This window comes from Ranitomeya imitator, chromosome 6 (assembly GCF_032444005.1).
Source record: "Ranitomeya imitator isolate aRanImi1 chromosome 6, aRanImi1.pri, whole genome shotgun sequence".
Taxonomy (NCBI): domain Eukaryota; kingdom Metazoa; phylum Chordata; class Amphibia; order Anura; family Dendrobatidae; genus Ranitomeya; species Ranitomeya imitator.
In genome coordinates this window covers 515,616,684-515,643,202 of record NC_091287.1, presented here as the reverse complement: position 1 = coordinate 515,643,202, position 26,519 = coordinate 515,616,684, and the positions used below count along the sequence as shown (strand labels likewise).

At 41.2% G+C, this 26,519-nt stretch overlaps 1 protein-coding gene across 1 annotated transcript in view; it reads left to right on the top strand.

Moving 5' to 3' along the window:
- The window catches only part of CSMD3 (CUB and Sushi multiple domains 3), a 2,093,798-nt gene that overhangs the window by 516,363 nt on the left and 1,550,916 nt on the right, over positions 1–26,519 (top strand). Inside the window, exon 4 of the mRNA XM_069731799.1 lies at positions 890–1,084. Within this exon, the coding sequence (XP_069587900.1) occupies positions 890–1,084 (195 nt within the window). The remainder of the gene's footprint in view (positions 1–889; positions 1,085–26,519) is intronic.

The window sequence follows — 26,519 nt, the reverse complement described above, 5'->3', positions numbered from 1 at the left end:
TGCAACATGACCACAGATAAAAGCCAGGCTAGGTACTCATCTACATTCAGCTGTTTTGGGATGTTTGCCCCTCATCTGTGTAGAGTGTCCTTCAGGCAAAGTGGGGAAAGTTCTGTTTCTCCAAAATGAGACCAGCCAAGTATACAGTCTCACAGGTAATGTTTCATGGGAGGAAAAAAATGCACATTAGTTCTCTTGCAAACTGAGAGAGTGTTGGATTTGCAATTTATCCTTGGACATGTTGCAAGGCTTGTTAAAGGCCAGGGTCAGACAATTTTCTGGATGAAGCTCGGACAATTTTTCACACTGTATACTTATCTGACCCTGGTCTTTGTCATCACTGTGTCCATTCTTTATGTCCATGTGAAATTCGTGCGGCATCCGTTTTAATATGGTACATCGACATTTTAAAATATACATCATTATTACAGTTTCTTAGGTTAATAATGGCACTGTAGCCATAAAAATCGAATGCTACATAGAAGATTTGTTTGGGAAACAATTTTTTTGAGCACCCATAAACTTGACAATATTAGTTTATGCTGTCCTCTATAAGAAGCCCATTAGATCACATTGATAAGTGTGGTGTCTGATTTTCTCGGACAGCATTTGTCCATATAATATCATCGTCTTAGCAAGTGTATTGTTTTAGACATTGATTAATAGAGTAGCAATCATTCCAAGTTGGTTCTTGCAAGAGTTTCTCTCATTCTGCAAAAGAACTAATTTATTTGCATCTTTTTCTCCCATGAAGCTTTGCCTGTGCGACTTCTTACTAAGCTGATCTCTTTATGATAAACAAGCACTTCCTAATAATTTCAGATATTACTGTAATGCAATTTCCTTGGATACAGTATTTTTTCCTAACTTTTGTTCTTCCTTTCCACAGAATTACGGAGCAGTTCCTGTGGAAACCCAGGAATTCCACCTAAAGGTGTTCTGTCTGGTACAAAGTTTGACGTTGGAGAAAAAATCCGGTACAGCTGTGTAACAGGATACATTCTGGATGGTCATCCCCAGCTTACATGTATAGCAAATTCAGCTAACACAGCATCATGGGATTTTCCAGTTCCCATATGTAGAGGTATGTTGGATCTTTGCTAATTTATGGTAATTGTGTGCTATGCAATTCATTACTCTAACTAGTCTTAAAATAAAAGGTTATACCTAGATGTTCCCGTGCAATAAAATCCTACGTGATGGATATACACACGTGGTCAAAATTGTTGGTACCATTCGTTTAATGAGAGAAAAACCCACAATGGTCACAGAAATAACTTGAATCTGACAAAAGTAATAATAAATAAATACAGAGTAATGAACACTGGCGCTGTACACTACGGGCAATGGAGGGAAGGGAGAAAGAAGCTAATGGAGAGAAATGGAGGAGGGAATGAGGAGGGGATAGAGCTGCTGGTGGGATGGCAGGGTCTGTGCTATACCCTGTCTAAAAGAATAGACTGGAAACTATGTACTAATGACCCACCTGCGCTCAGAAAACAAATACAATACTAGCAATACAGCAACATGGACGGAGCCACTTGCGCTCCGATAAATGCAATAAATATGTATGAGATGAATGGGCTATGCCTACAAAAACAATAGTATACTGACCGCCTCCTATTGTGGTGGCATGAGAATATGTCAGCTGAGAACCAACTGTATTGGAGTGCGCACAGGTAGTAAAACGTTCACTGACTAGTACTGAAGGTCCGGATAGCTGAAGAAGGCAATAAATGTCCCAGACTGGCGTCGGGTGATGTGCTGGGCTGCGCTGTGAGATAGCCGATAAGTGCTAAGAGCGTCTGTGTCCAGAGCAAACGCTGAACGCTGGGGCGTCTGAAGAGGTAAAGACCGCCAACTCCTGGCATGCCCCGGCCGGAAGCAACGCCGGAGCAGTAGCGGTGTGTGTAGGGGGCGTGGCTGAGATAGTGACGTCATGAGTAGGGCGGGTATAGTAAGAGGGGGAACCAATCCAACGCGTTTCGAAGGAGGTGCTCCTTCTTTGTCAGGGCTGGAGTTCCCTGAAAGACCCGACCTAATATAGCCTCCGCCCCCCCCTTTTTATGCTAAGATTCAGACCTGCCCCTATTGTTGCCGGATAGTACCATATACATACTGGAATGGGGCCATAAGTAAATCTAAAATAAAGAGACACTGAATCATGATAAGTGCCCTAGTTGTGATACCTAAATGGTGTGTGTGCGTAACCCTAAACACACTAAAGAAAAAAGGATTATTAAACAGTGGTTTTTAACTTTTACATATTTGTAACCTTTCCCCCTTCCTTAATACTCCCCCCTTTTTTTCCCCCACCCTTTTTTTCTTTAGTGTGTTTAGGGTTACGCACACACACCATTTAGGTATCACAACTAGGGCACTTATCATGATTCAGTGTCTCTTTATTTTAGATTTACTTATGGCCCCATTCCAGTATGTATATGGTACTATCCGGCAACAATAGGGGCAGGTCTGAATCTTAGCAAAAAAAGGGGGGGCGGAGGCTATATTAGGTCGGGTCTTTCAGAGAACTCCAGCCCTGACGAAGAAGGAGCACCTCCTTCGAAACGCGTTGGATTGGTTCCCCCTGTTACTATAACCGCCCTACTCGTGACGTCACTATATCAGCCACGCCCCCTACACACACCGCTACTGCTCCGGCGTTGCTTCCGGCCGGGGCACGCCAGGAGTTGGCGGTCTTTACCTCTTCAGACGCCCCAGCGTTCAGCGTTTGCTCTGGACACAGACGCTCTTAGCACTTATCGGCTATCTCACAGCGCAGCCCAGCACATCACCCGACACCAGTCTGGGACATCTATTGCCTTCTTCAGCTATCCGGACCTTCAGTACTAGTAAGTGAACGTTTTACTACCTGTGCGCACTCCAATACAGTTGGTTCTCAGCGGACATATTCTCATGCCACCACAATAGGAGGCGGTCAGTATACTATTGTTTTTGTAGGCATAGCCCATTCATCTCATACATATTTATTGCATTTATCGGAGCGCAAGTGGCTCCGTCCATGTTGCTGTATTGCTAGTATTGTATTTGTTTTCTGAGCGCAGGTGGGTCATTAGAACATAATAATAAATAAAAGATCTATGAAAATGAACAAGTTATTTATGTGACCATTGTGGGTTTTTCTGTCATTAAATAACGGGTGCCAAAAAGCTTGATCACATGTGTATGAACATACAGTAGTGGAGGATTTGGGATTAAATCTAAGTATGGACATATTCAACTTAGAAATTAATGTCTGTCTTTCTCCAGCCTCCACATTCAGATATCAGGATCTTCTGGGTTCCTGCAGCACTTAACACAGAACAGTGCTTCCTATGTCAACATTTCATTAGTATCTTGTGTATCTTGATTTTTCAGTCAAATCAAAGAAAGAAATTCGTTCACCAGAATTGATAGAATGACATTAGGTGGGTTGTACCATGAGAATTAAGGAGCATTTGGCGATTCAGATAAGATTTTCATTAGTACCTATGATTTTTGACACCTTACTCAGTGCCAAAAAACTGATGACACTTGTTCTTTTTTACCTTGAGAACAGTGCCGATTCAGAGCCGAAACGCGTTTGGACTAATAAAAACTTTATCTTAAGCTCCTTTATTGGTATTCTTTTTAAATGGTACTGCCCTTTTTTGTGGTGCGCTTTTGCCCCTCTCTAGAGTTCTTCAGAAATTAGTTATTTGGCTTAGTGGTTTAAATGAAAAGCAAGCCAGTACTCCTCCACCAATGTCAGATGACATGCAGACACAAAAAGTGCTGAAACCGGAAGTCAAGCTTCCAATACACAGGACTGATGCAGTTATCTAGAAATTGGTAAATCTTTGTACATATAGACATATTAATAGGTAAGACATTTAGTTTTTGAGAAAGCATGTCGAGGTGAGGACTAGCATGAGCGAGGAAGAGGACTAGAACTCTACTGCCACCTATTGGAAGTAGTAATCCTAACAGTCAATGTCGACCCTTTAACGAGCCTTGTCACATGACTCAGGATATTAGGCTTGTTAAAGGGTCGACAATGACTGTTAGGATTACTACTTCCAATAGGTGGAACTAGAGTTCTAGTCCTCTTCCTCTCTGAAGAGACAATTTGCATATTTCCCAGAGGAGCATTGCAGCTTTAAGTCTCCTCACCTCGACATGCTTAACATGTCACTCTCCGCAAGGAGAAACAATACTTATTGGATCCCGGTCAGACGCCTCTCAATCAGCCAAACCAGATCTCCACTTTGCACTGACGAGGGGCAGTGTCCCGAAACACAGTGTCTGCAAATTGAGATTCTGGTTTGGCTATTATCCTATGTCATGTGACAAGGCTCGTTAAAGGGTCAATATTGTTAGGATTGCTACTTCCAATAGGTGGCACTAGAGTTCTAGTCCTCTTCCTCTCTGAAGAGACAATTTGCAAGTGTCTGAGAAAAGCAGTTATTTTCCATGTTTACATAGCACCTTTAAACCATGAAGTGTCTGACTCCACGGTGACCAATAGAAATGATTAGACATAGCTTTTTTTGTTATGTTACATAGTCTGACTTTTTTTCTTTTTTTCTTTTGTGAAAAATAGATTTTTTTTTATAGTGCAGTATTTTGCCATTTTAGTACACAGGACATACTCACCGTATCAGACTTTTAGATTTGTGATATATATTGTGAATATATAAAAGTCATTTTGAAAAATCTTCTGGTCTTTAAATGGCACTGTCAGTGGAAAAGGAATATAAATAGAGCGACTTTGACAGATTGACATTTCAAGACTATTATACATCCAGTTCCTTTTATTTTTTACATTTTATTTGCTGTTACTGCTGTCAGGCTAAAGTCAGAAAGTAGACAACAACTTCTGTTGTTTCAGCTAAACATTTGTAGCCGTGTAGCCGCTCTTTCGGTAGGACAGATTGTTCCTGGCATATTTAATGTTGCATCTGAATTGGAAATCCACAAAATGAAGTCCACCAATCATTGCCTTTATCTAAAATGTATTTCTTTAGTTAAAGAAGGTTTTCATATCAAATAAATATAATGATAATTACAATCACAATAGCAGTGGCAGCCTGGAATATTTAAAATAAAATGTGTTAATGATTGTATCACCTTTATGCTTAAAAAATATTGAAATACATTGTGGTTAATTTTATTAGGATGTGGGGTCACCTTTCATCTATGTATACCCCAAGTTCAATAATAATCAGTATAATCTTCTGTATAACAGTCGTGTGCGTGTTGTCTTAACATGGGGTTGTCTTAACATGATAAATGGCTAAAATTGCAAAGTACTTGCCAAAACAAAAATATATATATATATATATATATATATATATATATATATATATATATATATATTTGATATTAGAAATCTTTTCTGTTATCAAGAATGGAGGATGTTTTTATTCGATAGCTTACTGCTCATTGCCTAGGACACAATCCACCTCTGCAGTCTCCTAGGCAGGTAACGCACTTCCAAACTCTGTACTGTAAAGTCTACCAGCTCTGCTTTGAAGCTGGTGACATAGCTAAATCCAGCCAACTTCATTGCTACTGTAGTCTTCTGATAACACATAGGCAAAGTCTCTTCGACAAGCGTAATATTGGAGATGTGGGTATTATGCGCTGCTGGTTGTTGAATCAAGAAAATCCAATGTATGGCATGTGAAGAACAGTGATGTTTTATCTCTGCGCATTTCGAAGTACTCTGAATTCTTCAGCTGGAGTGAATTTATATGGCATTCCCGATGAAGAAGCCAGAGTACTCTGAAACATATGGATATTAACCCCTTCAAGACCTTGCCCTTTTCCATTTTTGCATTCTCATTTTTTCGCTCCCCTCCTTCCCAGAGCCATAACTTTTTTATTTTTCCATCAATATGGCCATGTGAGGGCTTGTTTTTTTGCAGGACAAGTTGCACTTTTGAACAACATCATTGGTTTTACCATGTTGTGTGCTAGAAAATGGGAAAAAAATTCTAAGTGCGGTGAATTTGCAAAAAAAGGGCAATCCCACACTTGGTTTTTTTTTTGGCTTTTTTGCTAGGTTTAATAAATACTAAAACTGACATGATATTATGATTGTCAAGGTCATTATGAGTTCATAGACACCAAACATGTCTAGGTTACGTTTTATCTAAGTAACAAAAAAAAAAAATTCCATACTTTGCTAAAAAAAAAAAAATTGCGATTCCGATACCCGTAGCGTCTCCATTTTTTGTGATCTGGTGTCAGGCGAGGGCTTATTTTTTGCAAACCGAGCTGCTGTTTTTAATGATACTATGTTGGTGCAGATACGTTCTTTTGATTGCCCATTATTGCATTTTAATGCAATGTTGCGGCGACCAAAAAAACGTAATTCTGGCGTTTCAATTTTTTTCTCACCACGCCGTTTAGCGATCAGGTTAATGCTTTTTTTTAATTGATAGAATGGGCGATCCTGAATGCGGTGATACCAAATATGTGTAGGTTTGATTTTTTTTATTGTTTTATTTTGAATGGGGTGAAAAGGGGGTGATTTAAACTTTTATTTATTTTTTTCATATTTTTTTAACTTTTTTTTTAACTTTTGCCATGCTTCAATAGCCTCTATGGGAGGCTAGAAGCTGGCATAGCCTGATCGGCTCTGCTACTTAACAGGGATCATCAGATCGCTGCTATGTAGCTGAATTACAGGCTTGCTACGAGCGCCGACCACAGTGTGGCGCTCACAGCAAACCGGCATAAGTAACCATAGAGGTCTCAAGGAGATCTCTAGTTACTATGCCGACTCATTGCTGACCCCCGATCACGTGACGGGGGTCAGTGATGCAAGCATTTCCGGTTAAATGCCGGTTAAATGCCGCTGTCAGCATTTGACAGCGGCATTTATCCAGTTACTAGCGGTGGGTGAATCGTAATTTCACCTGCTGCTATTGCGGGCACATGTCAGCTGTTCAAAACAGCTGAAATGTCCCGGCTTTGATGCGGGCTCACCGCCAGGGCCCACATCAAAGCAGGGGATCCGACCTCTCCAGTAATAGTACGATGGAGGTCGGTAAGGGGTTAAAACACACTATTCCTCACATGCCATGTATTATATTTCCTTGATTCTCCAACCAGATGTGCTTATTAACACTAATATAAGTACCTTGTCGCTAGAAATATACTCACCAATCTCTATTGTCTTCTATTTTTTGTGCCGCTCTCGTAGTGTTCTTCTAGTTGTGACCTCTCAGATTGCACCAGTGTTTGCTGGGCGAGCTGCAGGTCACTTCTCAATGCAAGTCTATAAGACCCAGAACAATTCCAGAATAAGGCCCTCATAGACTATGAGTAAGTCTATGAGAGCCAGAACAAGGCCAAAATAAGGCCCTCATAGACTATGAGTAAGTCTATGAGAGCCAGAACAAGGCCAGAATTAGGCCCTCATAGACTTACATTGAAAGTTTTGATGGTTATCTTTGACTTCTGGTAGGTACGTATATTACTAGGGCAGGGAACACAGATTAGTAACGCCTCTTTAGTGCTGAAATTAAAAAAACACTGGCGTGCTGCTTTGAGGACAACACAATTTTTAATCATAGGAAGCCGAAAAACTAGTGATGAAAAAAAATGATAACTTTGGAACCTCTTTTAAAAGTGTTGTCCCTTTATTTATACAATCCTTCTGTAAAGATCTGAGTCATCTGAGAAAAACTTCTAATAAGCTCCTGCACCAGCACTGTCTGTGCCAGGTCTCCCCGCACTGGGGTGACATTCTTATAATCTTTATTTTTTTTATATAGCACTAACATACTCGACAGCGCTTTACAGTTTGCACACATTATCATTGTTGTCCCCGATGAGGCTCACAGTCTAAATTCCCTATCAGTATGTCTTTGGAATGTGGGAGGAAACCGGAAACCCAAGCAAACACAGGGAGAACATACAAACTCCTTGCAGATGTTGTCTTTGGTGGGATTTGAACCCAGGACTCCAGCGCTGCAAGACTGCAGTGCTAACCACTGAGCCACCGTGCTGCCCATTCTTATGCCATATGTGCACTGTAGTTAATCAGCAACCACATAACATCACGTGATGTCTTGCTGAACAATTAGATGTACTCTGGTAATGTTCAATATTCCCCTAAGAATCACTATAGTGAAGAAAGAAAGATTAGCGGATTATGGGTAAATTATTTATTTTGATGTACTTGTGATAAATATAGTTATTATTATAGAACCAAAGAAACATCTATTATTTTGCCTTCATAGTTACTTTTGCACCTCTCTTTTAGCCTTATGACACATCTTGTTATTTTTGTCCATGAAAAAAAAAACCTTTGACGCTTTTTGGACTACTGTACTTTAAGGCTGAAAACATCACTTTGTTTCTGCTTTTTTTTCCCTGAAATGACTCCATAGACCTTATTCCCTTTGAAGACGTATTTCAAAGTTTCAGGAGATTTTGAAAATAGCTTTGGTTTTAAATTGACATGTCAGGTTTGACAAGGTGAGCAATGTCAGATGGCTCCAGATAAAGTCTCGGGGGGGGTTTAAAGTTCTTTCCCAAAAGGCAAAGCATTAAGAGACCAGAAAACTCACCAAGGTAATAAAGAGGCTAAAACAAGCTTAAAAATGTCCAAAACTAAATTTTTTACAAAGCTGTTATGTACAGTGAACTCTTTGGTTGTGCCTTCTGACACAATAGGTAACAACAAATTGACAGACATACTGCTTTTCATTATCAATAACATTAAAAGAAGGTTCATGGAGGACAGCTGGCTGTGAGGTAGACGGGACATGTGAGCCGTGAGGTATCATTTTTTTTTCATATTACGTTTAATATGACTTGAGGCCCGGAGAGTCCACCAGAGCATAGAATTGACAAACTCCAAAGTTGGCACACAACACAAATTTAACAGAGAAATTCAATTCACGTAGCAGGTATTCAATGAAAAACAAATTTATTGGTTTAATTTGTGTTATTTGCCAAATTTAAATCTGTAGTAGTTTTGGTAAAGACATTAGGCTTTAACTTTCATGTTTTCGAGTCTTGAGCATTTTTGGAAGTCTCTCGCGTTAGCATAATCTACGCTGTTATGAGCAATAGACAGATACAACCTTCAAATATAAGACTTTTAATCTACGAATAGACTTCCAAAGAAATCAAGTCTTCCCACAATTATTATTTATTTGACTTTTCATCTTTTTATGCTCAGATAGTACAGTTTAGCTTGTGACAATCATTTTAAGCTGAACAATTTGTAGCAAACGTTCTATAAATATGAGAAAACCTTGACAGCTTTGCTTGGATTCCTTCTTCCGCTCAAGTTCTTCAAAGAGCTGATTAATTCAGAATGTGGGTTTTTTTTCTCACTTTTATTTGTAATGCACATGCCCTTGAATACTTTTCATCATATTATTCTATATTATTCCCCTGCCAAAGAAACGACACTGCTAAGCTGATTTATACCACTGTGCTTCTGAGTCAAGGCTGAGGCCCGATGTATGTATTTCCGAGGAGGCGAGGTGTATTAAATTCAATCTTCATGTTGTCACACTTTAGAAGCTAAACTTTAGCATGTAACCTATTTACTCCTTGTTTGATACCATCACACTATCACGCTAAGCTTTGAATAACAATTACATGAAGCCTTGCCAAGGATATTGTATTTTTTAATAAGCTTGTAGAGTTTTCCATTTTCTTTTTGTATCAGCACAATAAGGTAGCTGGCTGGCTGGAGACTTAGGCGATAATGCCTGAATAATTTTCTGCCAGAATATACAGTAGTTTTCCTATCATAACTCTATTGTAATTGTACATATGTTAATTTTCAGTGCAAAAAATGCCACAAAAAATTAATTTTAGTTATGTCCTATATTGCTGTTCCACAACATTCGTACTATCTGGTATTGGAGCTCTGAAATGTTAAAGAGAACTTGACACCATTTTTTAGCTTACAGCACCATCACCTTTAACATAATGTGATTGGGGTTCCTACAACCCCTTTATTTAATTAGGTGTGCCCCTGCAAATCTCCAAAATGGTGTTTTGCACATGTCCGGTGCTGCATGTAAATTAGGTGGTCCAGTTCGTTGGGTAAATCCAGATTGCGATCACCGCCACCTCGGTCCCTACAAACGCCGCCTCTACTTTGTGGATGTAAATGGATGACATCTCTACATCACCCACATGGTGCCTGAAGTCTCACATCGGCGCAGTGGAATCAGACCGGCAGAGCAAAGTCAAGTCACCAGCTCCCTGGTTGTTCAATAGGGCAGAGTGAGGTGCGCCTGTGCAGCTTTCTGATTCCACGGTGCAGGCGCGAGACTTTAAGCACTGTGTAGATGGTGTAGAGATGTTATTTACTTACATCAAGAGAGAAGAGGAGGCGTTTGAAGGAGCCGTGGTGAAAAAACTGGTCTTAGGTTGCCTTTAAAAAAAATAAGGCTAAGTGCAAAAAGATTGGCATTCATAAACAACAGTTATGAGGTTTGTGGATAAAAATACTTTAAAAGAATATGTCAATATTTCTTTTAACCCATCTGAGTGCAACATGTTGTAAAGGCAAAGATCCTGATTCCAGCTATGTATCATCTACAGAGATTTACCTGCTGCAGATCTCTAAGTTCTTTGCATGTTTTATATAACCCTGCCCACCACCACTTTTTGGTCGCTTTTTGTGTCCACTGTGCATAGGCAAAAAGCTATTAATCAGTGGTGGGGGCGGGATTATACAGAGCTAAAAAAAAATGGGGGACTAAATGGAAGCATGTCCTCTAATGATAACCTCCTGCTGATAAATCAGTGCTCTTATTAAATCTAAAGCATGCAGACTAGTAAGTGACAAATCACTGGAACGAGGGTCTCTATCTCAACCTTTTGCTGCTCCCAGATTAGGTATGGCAAAAATCTGGTGACATATTTCCTTTTATAAAGGCACGGATGATTGACCTCGTGGAGACCAAAACATCCAACACCGCGGAGACACCATCACGTGTTTCTCAACGCAGTGATCCAGAACGCTGCCCCCAAATATGCAAATGCATGAAGAGGAGCTGCGGAGATACCATCACGTGTTTCTCAATGCAGGCAGTGAATAGCCAGGCCTTTCCCCGGGAAGGAACAACCAAGGGAAGGGCAGCATCCAATAAAGGACAACATCCAATAAAGGAAAACCACCTATGCCAAGCATGGTATCCATCCACAGACAGCTGTTTCAGGGTTTTTGCCCCTCATCAGTGTGGAGTAGGAAACTGGCTATCAGGAGCACTGCCTAGTAGAAAGTTTATAAAGGCACGGATTATTGACCTCGTGGAGACCAAAACATCCAACACCGCGGAGACACCATCCCATGTTTCTCAACGCAGTGACCCAGAACACTGCCCCCAAATATAATTCTGGCCTGAAACAGTGTTCTGGATCACTGCGTTGAGAAACACGTGATGGTGTCTCCGCGGTGTTGGATGTTTTGGTCTCCACGAGGTCAATCATCCGTGCCTTTATAGACTTTCTACTAGGCATTGCTCCTGATAGCCAGTTTCCTACTCCACACTGATGAGGGGCAAAAACCCTGAAACAGCTGTCTGTGGATGGATACCATGCTTGGCATAGGTGGTTTTCCTTTATTGGAAGTTTTCCTTTATTGGATGCTGCCCTTCCCTTGGTTGTTCCTTCCTGGGGAAAGGCCTGGCTATTCACTGCCTGCATTGAGAAACACATGATGGTGTCTCCGCAGCTCCTCTACATATATTTCCTTTTATAGCCCAGTGCAACATTTATCAATAAGGCATGAATGCACAAAGCATGTAATGGAAGGGGAGAGAGGTCAGCTCACCAACATGAATCCTCTAGGTGCAAGGAACTCTTGTAACAACAACAAAAAAATACATTCCAGCTACAGGATGAGTTAAAAGGATTTCTTTATTTAGTAAAGGTTTAAATAGCATGGTACTAGGCATAGTAACACAGAGGAAAAGTGACGCATTTCAGCTGAGCTCACTGTACAGATAGTTGTAAATACAGCATCAAAAACTATGCATCTCTATGGTTACAGACTACAAACAAACCCCATGTAGTCTGATTCAGCAGTAGTTAGTTACCCAATTCCTTTTTCCTTGATAATCTACAGATAGGAGACAATTCATAAACACATTAATGCTTGATCAGACTCTACACAGAGTTAGTTTGTAACTATGTAGTGATTATTATGTTTGTATAGGTACAATTTGAATAAAAGTTAGAACTTTTTTTTATTTAAGACTTTTTAAATTTACGAAAGCTAATGAAAAATATTTGTATAGATTATACATTGTCAGTCCTTGACATAGCTATGGCCTGCTGGACCGAGGGGAAATTGACTGTGGCAAGAAAATGTTAAATGTGCATTTTTAAAAACATAAGATTTAAAAAAAGACACTAAAAATTATTGAATTTGAATTGAAATCATTTCTTAAAAATATGTTGTCAATGTTTGTTTCTTTATAAACTAGAATATTTTGAAATCTGCTCATACGATAATTTGCATTTACTTGTATTAATAATGCAATTCATTGATTTACTTTTTAGATGCTTCAATCTTTTTTAATTACAAAAAGTAAATTAGAAAGCCACAACTTAAGAATATTGCATGTCTCTACTCTAATTTATTTTACTTGAAGACAAGCATCTTTTCTCGCTCCCCATGGATTATGTAAATGTGAAATGAAAAAAAATATAAGAACATGTTGGACAGATAAATGTGACACGTTATAAGGTCAATGGTTTTAATGTCAACAAGTATATTGTGAGTCGTTGCAGCACAAGATGGATCACCCAGAATAACAGCGATTGATCGCTTTCCTTGTTGACACTTGAACATCAACAAGTTATTTTTCTTGATTATACCTTTATAAGTTTGTTCAGTAAAAGAAAAATTATAATTAGGACCTTAAAATATGAGTAGCCTGAAAATACATACACAGTGGCATGTAAAAGTTTGGGCACCCCTGGTCTAAGCTAGTTATTGTGAACAGTTAACCGAGTTGAATATGAAATGATCTTTAAAAGGCCCAAAGTTAAAAATGACACATTTAGATTTTATTTTAGGCAAACAACTATAAACATTGTCATTTTTTACATTTAAAAAACTGCAAAAAGGAAAATGTGCTGATGCAAAAGTTTGGGCATCCTTGGACATGTGTGTGCTTAGATAACTTTAACCAAGGTTTCAGACATTAAATAGCCAGTTACGGTTATGGCTTGTTTGCTATCATTATTAGGAAAGGCCAGGTGATGCAAATTTCCCAGCTTCATATAAACTGAGCCTTCTCTAACCTTGTACCAAAAAAAACAGAAAAACAGCAGCTGTCTAGCATTCCGAAAGTGAAAATTGTAAAGCAAGAGAAGGCTGTAAACAAGGCATTTTTAAGTTGTCATTTTTTCAGCTCAAAATGTAATTAAGAAAGGTCAGTTAACAGGAATAGTTGAGGTCAACTAAAGGTCTGGAAGACCAAGCAAAACGTCTGTGTAAGCTTCTAGCGGTTTTGCTATAGAGGCAAATTAAAAACCCTCTTGACTTGAAAAGGCCTTCAGAAAGATTTAGCAGGCTCTGGAGTTGTGGTACATTGTTCTACTGTTCAGAGACACCTACACAAATATGGCCTTTATGGACCAGTCATCAGAAGAAAACCTCTTCTGCGTACTCATCATAAAATTGAGCATCAGAAGGGTGCAAAAGAACATCTGAACAAGCCTGATGCATTTTAGAAACAAGTCCTGTGGGATGTTTATAGTATATCTACATTATATATCATAACCACTGAATAAATGTGGATTATACCACTTGTACTTGCATCTATAAAGGAAAGGCAGCCTTGTCTATGTCAGAAATAGAAAGGTGGCTGCACATATATGGCTCTCTCTATTCCTTTCATTGGGGGCTCCAGAAATTCCTGAGCCTATTGATAAGCCATGAATAACCCAGATGGGAAGTATCATCATCATTAAACAGTAAATCTGCCGTATATATTCGTGTATATGCCGAGTTTTTCAGCACATTTTTTTGTGCTGAGAACGCCACCTCGGCTTATACACGAGACAATTGTCCCTGAAATCTGTCGAGGAGGGAGAGCAGTGGAGCAGCGGGTTACAGGGGCTGGAGCCAGCTGCTATGGCTAAAGCCTGTGCCGCCTGTAATAGCACATAGTGACACCCGCATCTGCCGGCTTCAATCGCACATCCCACTCACCTTCCTGTGCAACCTCACTGCATTTCCTTTGTTCCAGCACCAGCAGCTCTTCCTGTGCCAAGAGATCACTTGGCCCAGCTCATTAAGGTAATGAATATGCATGCATCTCCACTCCCAGAGGAATGGAGTGAATATTCATTACCTCAATGAGCGGGGCCGCGTGATCGCTCGGCACAGGAAGAGCTGCTGGCCCAGAACGAGATGCTGCAAGGGTGCACAGGAAGATGAGTAGGATGTTTGCATTTTTTTAATAGGAACCATGCAGACAAGGATAGGTGATAAGGAGTCATGCATACAGGGATGGGGACAGGGGAGAAATGCATACCAGGACAGGAGGGGGGAGCCATGCATTTCAGGACAGGAGGGGGAAGCCATGCATGCAAGGACAGAGACTGGGGAGCCATGCATACAGGGATGGGGGAGTGTTATGTAGGAAATCCAGAGACACAGTGTGCCAGCAATCAGAGCACATACAGTGCTTCGATAATAACCCAAAAACAATAGAACGAGCTCTGAGACGTGGAATCTCTGTAGACCGCAATACCTGAACCTATCCTAACACAACTAAAGGCAGTTGTGGATTGCGCCTGTCACTACCTATGCAACTCGGCACAGCCTGAGGAGCTGACTAGCCTGAAGATAGAAAAACAAGCCTGACTTGCCTCAGAGAAATACCCCAAAGGAAAAGGCAGCCCCCCACATATAATGACTGTTAGCAAGATGAAAAGACAAACGTAGGAATGAAATAGATTCAGCAAAGTGAGGCCCGATATTCTAGATAGAGCGAGGATAGCAAAGAGAACTTTGCAGTCTACAAAAAACCCTAAAGCAAAAAAACACGCAAAGGGGGCAAAAAGACCCACCGTGCCGAACTAACGGCATGGCGGTGCACCCTTTGCGTCTCAGAGCTTCCAGCAAAAACGAATAGACAAGCTGGACAGAAAAAGTAGCAACAAAAGCAAAGAAACACTTATCTAAGCAGAGCAGCAGGCCACAGGAAAGATCCAGGAGCTCAGGTCCCACACTGGAACATTGACAAGGAGCAAGGAAGACAGAATCAGGTGGAGTTAAATAACAAAGCAGCCAACGAGCTCACCAGAACACCTGAGGGAGGAAGCTCAGAAGCTGCAATACCACTTGTGACCACAGGAGTGAATTCAGCCACAGAATTCACAACAGGGGAGCCATTCATGCAAGGATGAGATGGGGAGCCATGCATATCAGTATAGGGATGAGGGGACAATGCATACCCGACTTACATTTGAGTCAATAGATTTACCCAGTTTTTCATGGCAAAATTAGGTGCTCGGGTCGGCTTATACTCTAGTATATACGGTAATTTATTGTGCTGTAGCTTTAAAGGGTAAAGTTCAATGTTATGTTACATTAGTAATGTCCAGTTATGCTCCACCTTATCATCATTTATGCAAGAAAAAGAAAAAATCCATAGATCGATGATTGCTTTAAAGAATTTATTCCAAGTTTTGAAGTTATTCACTAGGCATATACCCTATTGCTCGAAGTCTGACCATTGAGACTCCAACTGATCCCAAGATGGACCCTCTGAAATTATCAAAAGGAATAGATGAGAGATCAACCATCCACACCATCGTCACAATTATTCTCTATGGGACTGCTGAAAACTGTGAATATAGCACCAAACTACGAAAGTTCCAGCAACTCAGAATAAATAGAATTCGGGTGCATAAGCTCGGCTCCATCACCATTCAGGTGTGTATCTTCAGAGCTCTGTTCTTGGAATTGGTATGGCTTCTCGCATTCAGGAGGTTATAGAATAACTGAAAAGTAAAAGCAAACTTTTTAAAGTCTTAGTTACATAATTATATAATAAAATAGTTAAGGCAGTTGAAAAGAAGACAAATGTTCTTCAAGTTCAACTGAAGAATCTTAGAAGGCAAAGGGAAGGAGTCAACTCCAAAAGAGCCAGTCTTTCCCTCCTAATATCAGATGTCGATCCACTGGCTCAAACATTAAGAAAAGAACATTCTACATTTATATAAGCATTTATATTTTTTTTTCAAAAAAGTATTCTAAGCCTGTTTTTAAAGTAACATCGATTCCCACTGTGATCCTTTGACCTTTTGTACCTGTAGCGCTTCTGGACTGTCCATGAAGTATAGGATAGGTGTCCACGCGTGCATAGTCCTCTGCTCTAAAATCTGTGGGTGCTATGAAAACGGCCAAGACACCGACTACATTAGATGTTATACCTGTATGTTGCCACCTAATTCAGCAGTTGGGATGAATAACTGAAAGAAAAAATTAAGATCGAGGGTGGAGTGATCCAAATGCATCTTTCCTTCCAATAGATAGACATGAAATAGAGAGATGAAACATAACATTGTGAGCAGCCCTTCTGCGTGTATTTCAAGCAGGTCTCCTTATACGCTACATTATGCAGGCCTCCGCTACTGTCAGAGTAATGACATGCAAATGAACATATGTAATGCAAATGTATAAAAAATTTAAATAGAAAAAAAATAAGGTTAGGCACGTTATGTAAAAATATCTTCATTGTTTGATGTGGAAGGAATCACCACATTATACAAATGCTGTGATATTTGCAGCAAAAAACATTGACTCTAGAACGAACTGTACCTTGACATGATCTTATTTTTCATCCATAGTGATGTTAGATTTAATTTTGCTGTCTCATCCTGAACACTTACTGCTGGGCTATTTTTTTTCTCTTCGGCTTTCATGTTCATTTATGATTGGCATGTCAATAGGTGCTGGTCAACTTTAATAGATTTTTTTTTCAATGATAAGATTTCCATTTTGTCAAATTCTGTTCACAAATATGACTGGAAAAAAATGCCATTCTGCAAGAATCCTATTTATTTACATAAGTAGTGTTATTAAAGCTTAAAGAGAACCTGACAGGTTCCACATGTCCCCTAAACCACCAGCAGTTGTATGCTTCTGTGTAAATTCCCTGCCTAGCAGTCCCTTTATTTTGCTGGACATATATACAGTATATAGATCTTTAGAAAAAGTATTCCTAAAATCTATTTATCATATGCAAATGGACCCTTTGACTAGTAGATGGAGCGTTTGTTCCCCAGACGAACTAGTTGTCCCACTGTCACGGGGCAGAAATAGGAAAACAGGAGATGAGGAATCTGGGCCCCTGAACTTCCCCTAAGGCTAGGGGAAGCCCTGTCTTTCCTTAACTTGGGGGTACCCTTGAAGGTAGGGAGGCCCAAGTCTCCGACCTGTCCCTGTCTCCTGTTAAACCCTGAACTAAACCCCCAACCCCCACCCCAGGAGGTGAACAGTGTAAACAGCACCACAAAGCAAATAAACAATATGAGAGTGAGGGGAACACGATACCAAAAGGTGAATGCACAAACTACAAAGAAACAATAACAGCACACTTAGCTTTCTCTGCTGCAATACACAGCACAGCAGAGCAAGGCACCTGGAATGAGTATTCAGCTGTAGAACCACAGAACACAGCAAGCTCCTATTCCAGCAAGGTTGGTATTCAAAGGACCTGTATAACCAACAGTCAGCTGATGCACCAGGTGACCTTATAAAGGATGGTGGGAGTGGTCACAAACATCAGCTGACCCAGCAGCAATGCAATTCAATAACACCAGCGGCCACCGGGGGGGTAAAACTGCATTAACCCCCAATGACCAGAAAGGAAAAAAGGTTTAAATCAGAGGGAAACCAGATCTGCCACAGATCCAAACATGGATCGTGACACCCACTCAGCATGTTATCATACCACCTAAGGCGTAATATCATATTTTACAAGAGTCGGCATCATCACCAGGTCTCTACAAATCTCGTGCATGCACGCTGCTTTCTTCACTCTTGTCATTGCACCCCTGAAGCTGGAGCACGCTTCCCGGCTTCAGAGGAGTACTGCGCCTAACCAGAAGTGCAGAAGATGGCTCACATCGCTTGAGGAGCCGGTCTCAACGGGAACAAGAGGAGCAGTTGTCGCAATGATGCGAGTCAGTATGGAAGGCCATCAACTAACTAAAACATCATATGGAGTACAGACCAAAAGTTTGGACATGCCTTTTCATTTAAAGATTTTTCTCTATTTTCATGACAATGAAAATTGTACATTCACACTGAAGGCATCAAAACTATGAATTAACACTAAATGTCTGAGGGAGAGAGGAGGGGAAAAGGAAAAGTTGTAGCTTGACATGCTGAGACATGCATTTGTGAACCGTTGCAAATGAATATAACTGGTGGGTGCTGTACCTGCTGGTGATTTCAGCTGAAGTGAGAAAGGAGGAAGGGAATTTCCAGCACGTCCATCAATATGAATTAACACATGTGGAATTATATACTTAACAAAAAAAGTGTGAAACAACTGAAATTATGTCTTATATTCTAGGTTCTTCAAAGTAGCCACCTTTTGCTTTGATGACTGCTTTGCACACTCTTGGCATTCTCTTGATGAGCTTCAAAAGGTAGTCACCAGAAATGGTTTTCACTTCACAGGTGTGCCCTGTCAAGTTTAATAATGGGATTTCTTGCCTTATAAATGGGGTTGGGACCATCAGTTGTGTTGTGCAGAAGTCTGGTGGATACACAGCTGATAATCATACTGAATAGACTGTTAGAATTTGTACTGTGGCAAGAAAAAAGCAACTATGTAAAGAGAAACGAGTGGAGATCATTACTTTAAGACATTAACGTCAGTCAGTCCGAAAAATTGGGAAAACTTTGAAAGTGTCCCCAAGTACAGAGGCAAAAACCATCAAGCGTTACAAAGAAACTGGCTCACATGAGGACCGCCCCAGGAAAGGGAGACCAAGAGTCACCTCTGCTTCTGAGGATAAGTTTATCTGAGTCACCAGCCTCAAAAATCGCAGGTTAACAGCAGCTCAGATTAGAGACCAGGTCAATGCCACACAGAGTTCTAGCAGCAGACACATCTCTACAACAACTGTTAAGAGGAGACTTTGTGCAGCAGGCTGCTTGGAAACAACTGCTAAGGACTGGCAACAAGTAGAAGAGACTTCTTTGGGCTAAAGAACACAAGGAATGGACATTAAACCAGTGGAAATCTGTGCTTTGGTCTGATGAGTCCAAACTTGAGATCTTTGGTTCCAACCACAGTGTATTTGTGCGACGCAGAAAAGGTGAACGGATGGACTCTACATACCTGGTTCCCACTGTGAAACATGGAGGAGGAGTTGTGATGGTGTGGGAGTGCTTTGCTGGTGACACTGTTTGGGATTTATTCAAAATTGAAGGCATACTGAACCAGCATGGCTACCACAGCATCTTGCAGCTGCATGCTGTTCTATCTGGTTTGCGTTTAGTTGGACCATCATTTATTTTTCAACAGGATAATGACCCCAAACACACCTCCAGGCTGTGTAAGAGCTATGTGACTAAGAAGGAGAGTGATGGGGTGCTATGCCAGATGACCTGGCCTCCACAGTCACCAGAATTGAACCCAATCGAGATGTTTTGGGGGGAGCTGGACCGCAGAGTGGAGGCAAAAGACCAACAAGTGCTAAGCATCTCTGGGAACTCCTTCAAGATTTTTGGCAGACCATTCCTGGTGACTACCTCTTGAAGCTCATCAAGAGAATGCCAAGAGTGTGCAAAGCAGTCATCAAAGCAAAAGGTGGCTACTTTGAAGAACCTAGAATATAGGTCGTAATTTCAGTTGTTTCACACTTTTTAGTTTTGATGCCTTCAGTGTGAATGTACAATTTTCGTAGTCATGAAAATACAGAAAAATCTTTAAATGAGAAGTTGTGTCCAAACTTTTGGTCTGTAGTGTATGTATTATTTTGGATTGCTACAATTATAACTTTTTCAGAATTACTATGTGAAGTACAAAGTTATTTTTGTATTGGAATATGGGCTAGTATGCTAAACAAAGTCTTATACTTACCTCACCACTCATGTTTCTGGGCCCTACTCACCTCACCATCACATGTCCGGTCATTGAATTTGTCAAGTCTTCTGGTCCCAGCGCTTCCCATTTCTGGTCAAGACTTCTCATGTTAGAGTACGATGCTTGCAGCAGTGATAACAAGATAGAACAAGGACCGAATGGGTGATGGTATGGAGCAGAGGGACTGGAGAGGTGAGTGATAAGGTGAGAATAACTATACTTTTGTCTTCTGTCCTTTTGATGACCCTTTAGGATTCATAAAAATGGCAGTGAGTGGTCAACATTATGCCTAATTTGTGCACAAATGACAATTTTTTTAAAATTGGAGTACAATATAATTGCTTTTGAATATATTCTCTGATATCTACAGATAGTCACATAGGGGACTTAGCCCTTAAAAAAAAACAAGAAGCAAAACAAAAGTGTATTTATTCTTTACTTTAGCTATCAGAAAATATTGTTTACTCAACAAGCAAATTAGGACTCTCAGTGAATGATTGGCCCAGAGTACAGCTTATTGTTCCTTCTACTGATTTAGAATCAAGTGGCCACTGCTTGTATCTTGAATCAAAGCACTTGCTTATCTGAAGCAAGCACTGCCTGACCAAACAGAATCCTTTGCATGCGCATGCACAGACTGACCTGTTTGTTGTGGGTAATCGCTACTCTTCCAGGTTTATCAGCTCGGACAAAGGAGCCTTGTCAAACAAGACACAGTGAGGAACCATGCAATTACCGTATATGCTCGAGTATAAGCCGACCTGAGTATAAGCCGACCCCCCTAATTTTACCACAAAAAACTGGGAAAACTTATTGACTTGAGTATAAGCCTAGGGTGGAAAATGCAGCAGCTACCGGTGAATTTCAAAAATAAAAATAGATGCTCCATACCGTTCATTATTGCCCTAAAGGAGGTTCCATATAAAGCTGTGCCATATATAATGCTCCATACCATTGATTATTGCCCCATAGATGATCCATATATAGCTGTGCCATATAGAATGCTCTGCACCGTTCATTATGGCCCCATAGATGCTCCATATAAAGCTGTGCTATATAGAATGCTCTGCACCGTTCATAATGGCCCCATAGATGCTCCATATAATGCTGTGCCCCATATACAATGCTCTACACCGTTCATTATGGCCCCATAGATGCTCCTTATAAAGCTGTGCCATATATGCTCTGCACCGTTCATTATGGCCCCATAGATGCTCCTTATAAAGCTGTGCCATATATGCTCTGCACCGTTAATTATGGCCCCATAGATGCTCCACATAAATCTGTGCCATATATAACGCTGCTGCTGCTGCTGCAATAAAAAAAAAAAACACATACTCACCTTTCTTGCTTGCAGCTCCTCAGCGTCCCGTCTCAGCGTCTCTCCACACTGACTGTTCAGGCAGAGGGCTGTGCGCACACTATACGTCATCGCGCCCTCTGACCTGAACAGTCAGTGCAAGTGGACAGGAAGACGGCACCCGGCGGGTGGAACGTGGACAGGTGAATATAAAATACTCACCTAGTCCCAGTGCTCCTGACGCTGCCCCTGCCTGTCACACTGTCTTCGGGTGCCACAGCTCTTCCTCTGTCAGCGGTCACTGGCACCGCTCATTAGAGGAATGAATATGTGGCTCCACCCCTATGGGAGTGGAGTCCATATTCATAAGTTTAATGAGCGGTCCCACGTGACCGCTGTACAGGGGAAGAGCTGCGGCACCCGAAGACAGTGTGACAGGCAGGGGGAGCGTCAGGACCGCCGGGACTAGGTGAGTATGCGACAATCCTCTCTCCCCCTCACCCACCGACCTTGCCACAGACCGTGACTCGAGTATAAGCTGAGAGGGGCACTTTCAGCCCAAAAATTTGGGCTGAAAATCTCGGCTTATACTCGAGTATATACGGTACATAGGCACTATGCTCTGGTTCACACCAAGGGTGCACATATATGTAGGTAGTGATGGCATATCTTATGATACAACAATGCATACATATTAATAAAGCAATATAGAGCTTGTTGAATGGAAGGATAGAATTTGTTAATATGAATTGTTTGCTATGCCCATAAGGCAATCAAGGTTATCAATTTTAAAAGGAATTGCTTAACCAGCATCAAGCCAAGTAGTAAGTCTTCACTAAGGGACAGCAGGTAGCATCTATCAGCATATTGAGCCCACAATTAGTAGGGATTTTCTACTGACAGCTGCTCACATATACTGCCTCTGTACAAATCCCTAGTTAGACCGCACATGGAGTACTGTGTCCAGTTTTGGGCACCGGTGCTCAGGAAGGATATAATGGAACTAGAGAGAGTACAAAGGAGGGCAACAAAATTAATAAAGGGGATGGGAGAACTACAATACCCAGATAGATTAGCGAAATTAGGATTATTTAGTCTAGAAAAAAGACGACTGAGGGGCGATCTAATAACCATGTATAAGTATATAAGGGGACAATACAAATATCTCGCTGAGGATCTGTTTATACCAAGGAAGGTGACGGGCACAAGGGGGCATTCTTTGCGTCTGGAGGAGAGAAGGTTTTTCCACCAACATAGAAGAGGATTCTTTACTGTTAGGGCAGTGAGAATCTGGAATTGCTTGCCTGAGGAGGTGGTGATGGCGAACTCAGTCGAGGGGTTCAAGAGAGGCCTGGATGTCTTCCTGGAGCAGAACAATATTGTATCATACAATTATTAGGTTCTGTAGAAGGACGTAGATCTGGGTATTTATTATGATGGAATATAGGCTGAACTGGATGGACAAATGTCTTTTTTCGGCCTTACTAACTATGTTACTATGTTACTATGTTACATGACGTTTTGTCATAGATGTATGTATGTGATGACATGAAGCTGCAGTCAGTTTTAGACCTCATCTAATTGCCTTTTTGCTGTTGTGAAGCGCACCGCCTGTTGTTGCACTCACTAAATGGTCTGTATATGCATTAGACTGGTGGATAAATGTCATGAATTCTCTGTTCAGTGTGTAAATTACCACTGTTAGACTATTTGCTTCCAACCTAAAGTGACGCAGAACATGATATTTTCATGTTCAGACCTTTTACGTTTAATGAGGCCATGAACATAACAAAAAGGTACAAAATCATGTCATTTATGTCCCTTTTACTTCCTGCACTTATCAGGTCATTGTAACCACATGTGTCAGATAATATATCATTTAGAGAGCAGTTCTGCCACTAATAGTCCTTGAAACCTGTGAGATCAGCAGAACAATTAGGTTCTTACTATGTACAGTAGTGTTAGAATGACCTTTCTTGTTGTTGTCTTTACTTAAACTTGCACTGTATCAAAGACCTTAAAAAGTAAAAGCTCAAGGTGACTTTATTACTATCATCGTATTGTTACAATGTTTTTCCTTCTTTTGATTAAAATGTTGCACTTTAACTTCCAATATGAATTGACCGATTTTATTTGTGTCTCAGTAGTAAGTTACCTCTATAGAAAGTTAATCTGAGGATCCATAATAAAACACTTATTTGTTGGGATGGCCTGGTAATTTTTTGTTTGCCCGTTCTGTTTCATGCTTAGGTTCCTACTTGATGAATACAAAGGTGCCGTTTGGTTGGAACAATAAAGAACACAAAGGTCTAATTTAGTTCAGTTCTGGCTTGTACCAATCCTAACACAGTCATCATGTTTGGTAGGATTCTTCCAAATTGAAGTACAGGAACACAAGAGCACCAACATACTTGGTTTGATTCTGGCTTGTACCAAACCTAACACTAAGATCCTGTTTGGTTGGATTTTTTCAACTCGAAGTACAGAAAATAACACAAAGGTCCTACTTCATTGGGTTCTGACTTGTACCAAGTCTAACACAAATGTCCTGTTTGGTTGGATTCTTTCAAATTGAATTACAGAAAAGAACACAAAGGTCCTAGTTGATGGGGTTTTGGCTTGTACCGCGCATAACACAAAGGTCTATAGGACGGCTTACCTATTCATGTTTTTTTGTGGTCCATGTGTCCCCCCAAAAAAATTATGGAGAACAGTCTGATTTTCAGCCAAATCACAGATCAAAATTGCACATACAAGCCTATGAATCTGAGAAAGTCAAAGGCAGCACATGAATCCCATCAGTATGCAGTTTGTCTGCTGTTCGGCATTACCATTGCAATGAACAGTACAGGAGAAGCTTTACAGTTCACTTATTCATTTTTCCATATGTGAAAATCACTGCTGATAAAAAAATGTACAATTTTCATCAGTATTTTCTTCAATGTTTGGTTAGAGTTTTAGTTTTTATGTATATGAAAAATAACTGACTTCTGAATGAAGCATTGTACTGGCATATGAAATTTCTGTCTTGATAAATGTCCTTTATATCATACAGTAAGGACAAAAATATTTTTGTCAGTGACCAATTGTGCAAGTTCTCCAACCTGAAAGATGAGAAAGACCTATAATTGACATCGTAGGTAGACCACAACTATGAGAATCAAAATGAGAAAACAAACTCAGAAAATCACCTTGTCTGATTTGGCAAGATTATTTTGGCAAATTATGGTGGAAAATAAGTATTTGGCCATTAATAAAAGTTCATCTCAATATTTTATGTCTTCACAAGGTTGGCACACACTGTTGAGGGTATGTTGACCCATTCCACCATGCAGATCTGCTCTAGAGCAGTGATGTTTTGGGCCTGTCTCTGGGCAACACGGACTTTCAACTCCCTCCAAAGGTTTTCTATGGAGTTGAGATCTGGAGACTGGCTAGGCCACACCAGGACCTTCATATGCTTCCTATGAAGCCACTCCTTCATTGCCCTTGCTATGTGCTTGGGATTATTATCATTCTGAAAGACCCATTCACGTTTCATTTTCAATGCCCTCACTGATGGAAGGAGGTTTGCCCTCAAAATCTCATGATACATTGCCCCATTCATTCTTTCAGTCATTTTGGTCCCTCTGCAGAGAAAGAGCCCCAAATCATGATGTTGCCACTTCCATGCTTCACAGAAGGTATGTTGCTCTTTGGATGCAACTCAGCATTCTGTCTCCTCCAAACACGACGAGTTTTCTTTCTACCAAACAGTTCTACTTTGGTTTCATCAGACCATTTGACATTCTCCCAAAACTCTTCTGGATAATCCATATGCTCTCTAGCAAACATCAGATGGGCCCGGACATGTGCTGGCTTAAGCAGGGGACACATCTGGCACTGAAGGATCTGAGTCCCTGGTGGCGTAGTGTTTTACTGATGGTAGCCTTTGTTACGTTGGACCAAGCTCTATGCAGGTCATTCACTAGGTCCCCATGTGGTTGTGGCATTTGTGTGATCATTTTGACCCCACGGGGTGAGATCTTGCATGAGGTCCAAGATCGAGGGTGATTAACAGTGGTCTTGTATGTCTTCCATTTTCTTATTATTGCTCCCACAGTTGATTGCATCACACCAAGCTGCTTGCCTATTGCAGATTCAGTCTTCCCAGCCTGGTGCAGGGCTACAATTTTGTTTCTAGTGTCCTTTGACAGCTGTTTGGTCTTCATCATAGTGGAGTTTGGAGTTTGACTGTTTGAGGTTGTGGACAGGTATCTTTTAAACTGATAACAAGTTCAAACAGGTGCCATTACTACAGGTAATGAGTGGAGGACAGAGGAGCCTCTTAAAGAATAAGTTACTGGTCTGTGAGAGCCAGAAATCTTGCATGTTTTTAGGTGACCAAATACTTATTATCCACCATATTTGGCAAAATAAATTTGGCCAAACCAGGCGATTTTCTGGATTTGTTTTCTCATGTTGACTCTCATAGTTGTGGTCTGCCTATGTTGTCAATTAACCCCTTCCCGACCCATGACGCCACGTAGGCGTCATGAAAGTCGGTGCCAATCCGACCCATGACGCCTATGTGGCGTCATGGAATGATCGCGTCCCTGCAGGCCGGGTGAAAGGGTTAACTCCCATTTCACCCGATCTGCAGGGACAGGGGGAGTGGTAGTTTAGCCCAGGGGGGGTGGCTTCACCCCCTCGTGGCTACGATCGCTCTGATTGGCTGTTGAAAGTGAAACTGCCAATCAGAGCGATTTGTAATATTTCACCTATTATAACGGGTGAAATATTACAATCCAGCCATGGCCGATGCTGAAATATCATCGGCCATGGCTGGAAATACTAATGTGCCCCCACCCCTCCGATCGCCCCCCCCAGCCCCCCGATCTGGCCGGTACACTGCTCCGGCTCCCCTCCATCCAGTGCTCCGCTCCCCCCGTGCTCTTGTCCGCTCCCCCCGTGCTCCAATCACCCCCCCGTGCTCCAATCACCCCCCCTGCACTCCGATCCACCCCCCCGGTGCTACGTTCCACCCCCCGTGCTCCATTCCAGCCCCCCGTGCTCCGTTCCACGCCCCCGTGCTCCGTTCCACCCCTCCCACGCTCCGATTCCCCCCCCGTGCTCCGATCCCCCCC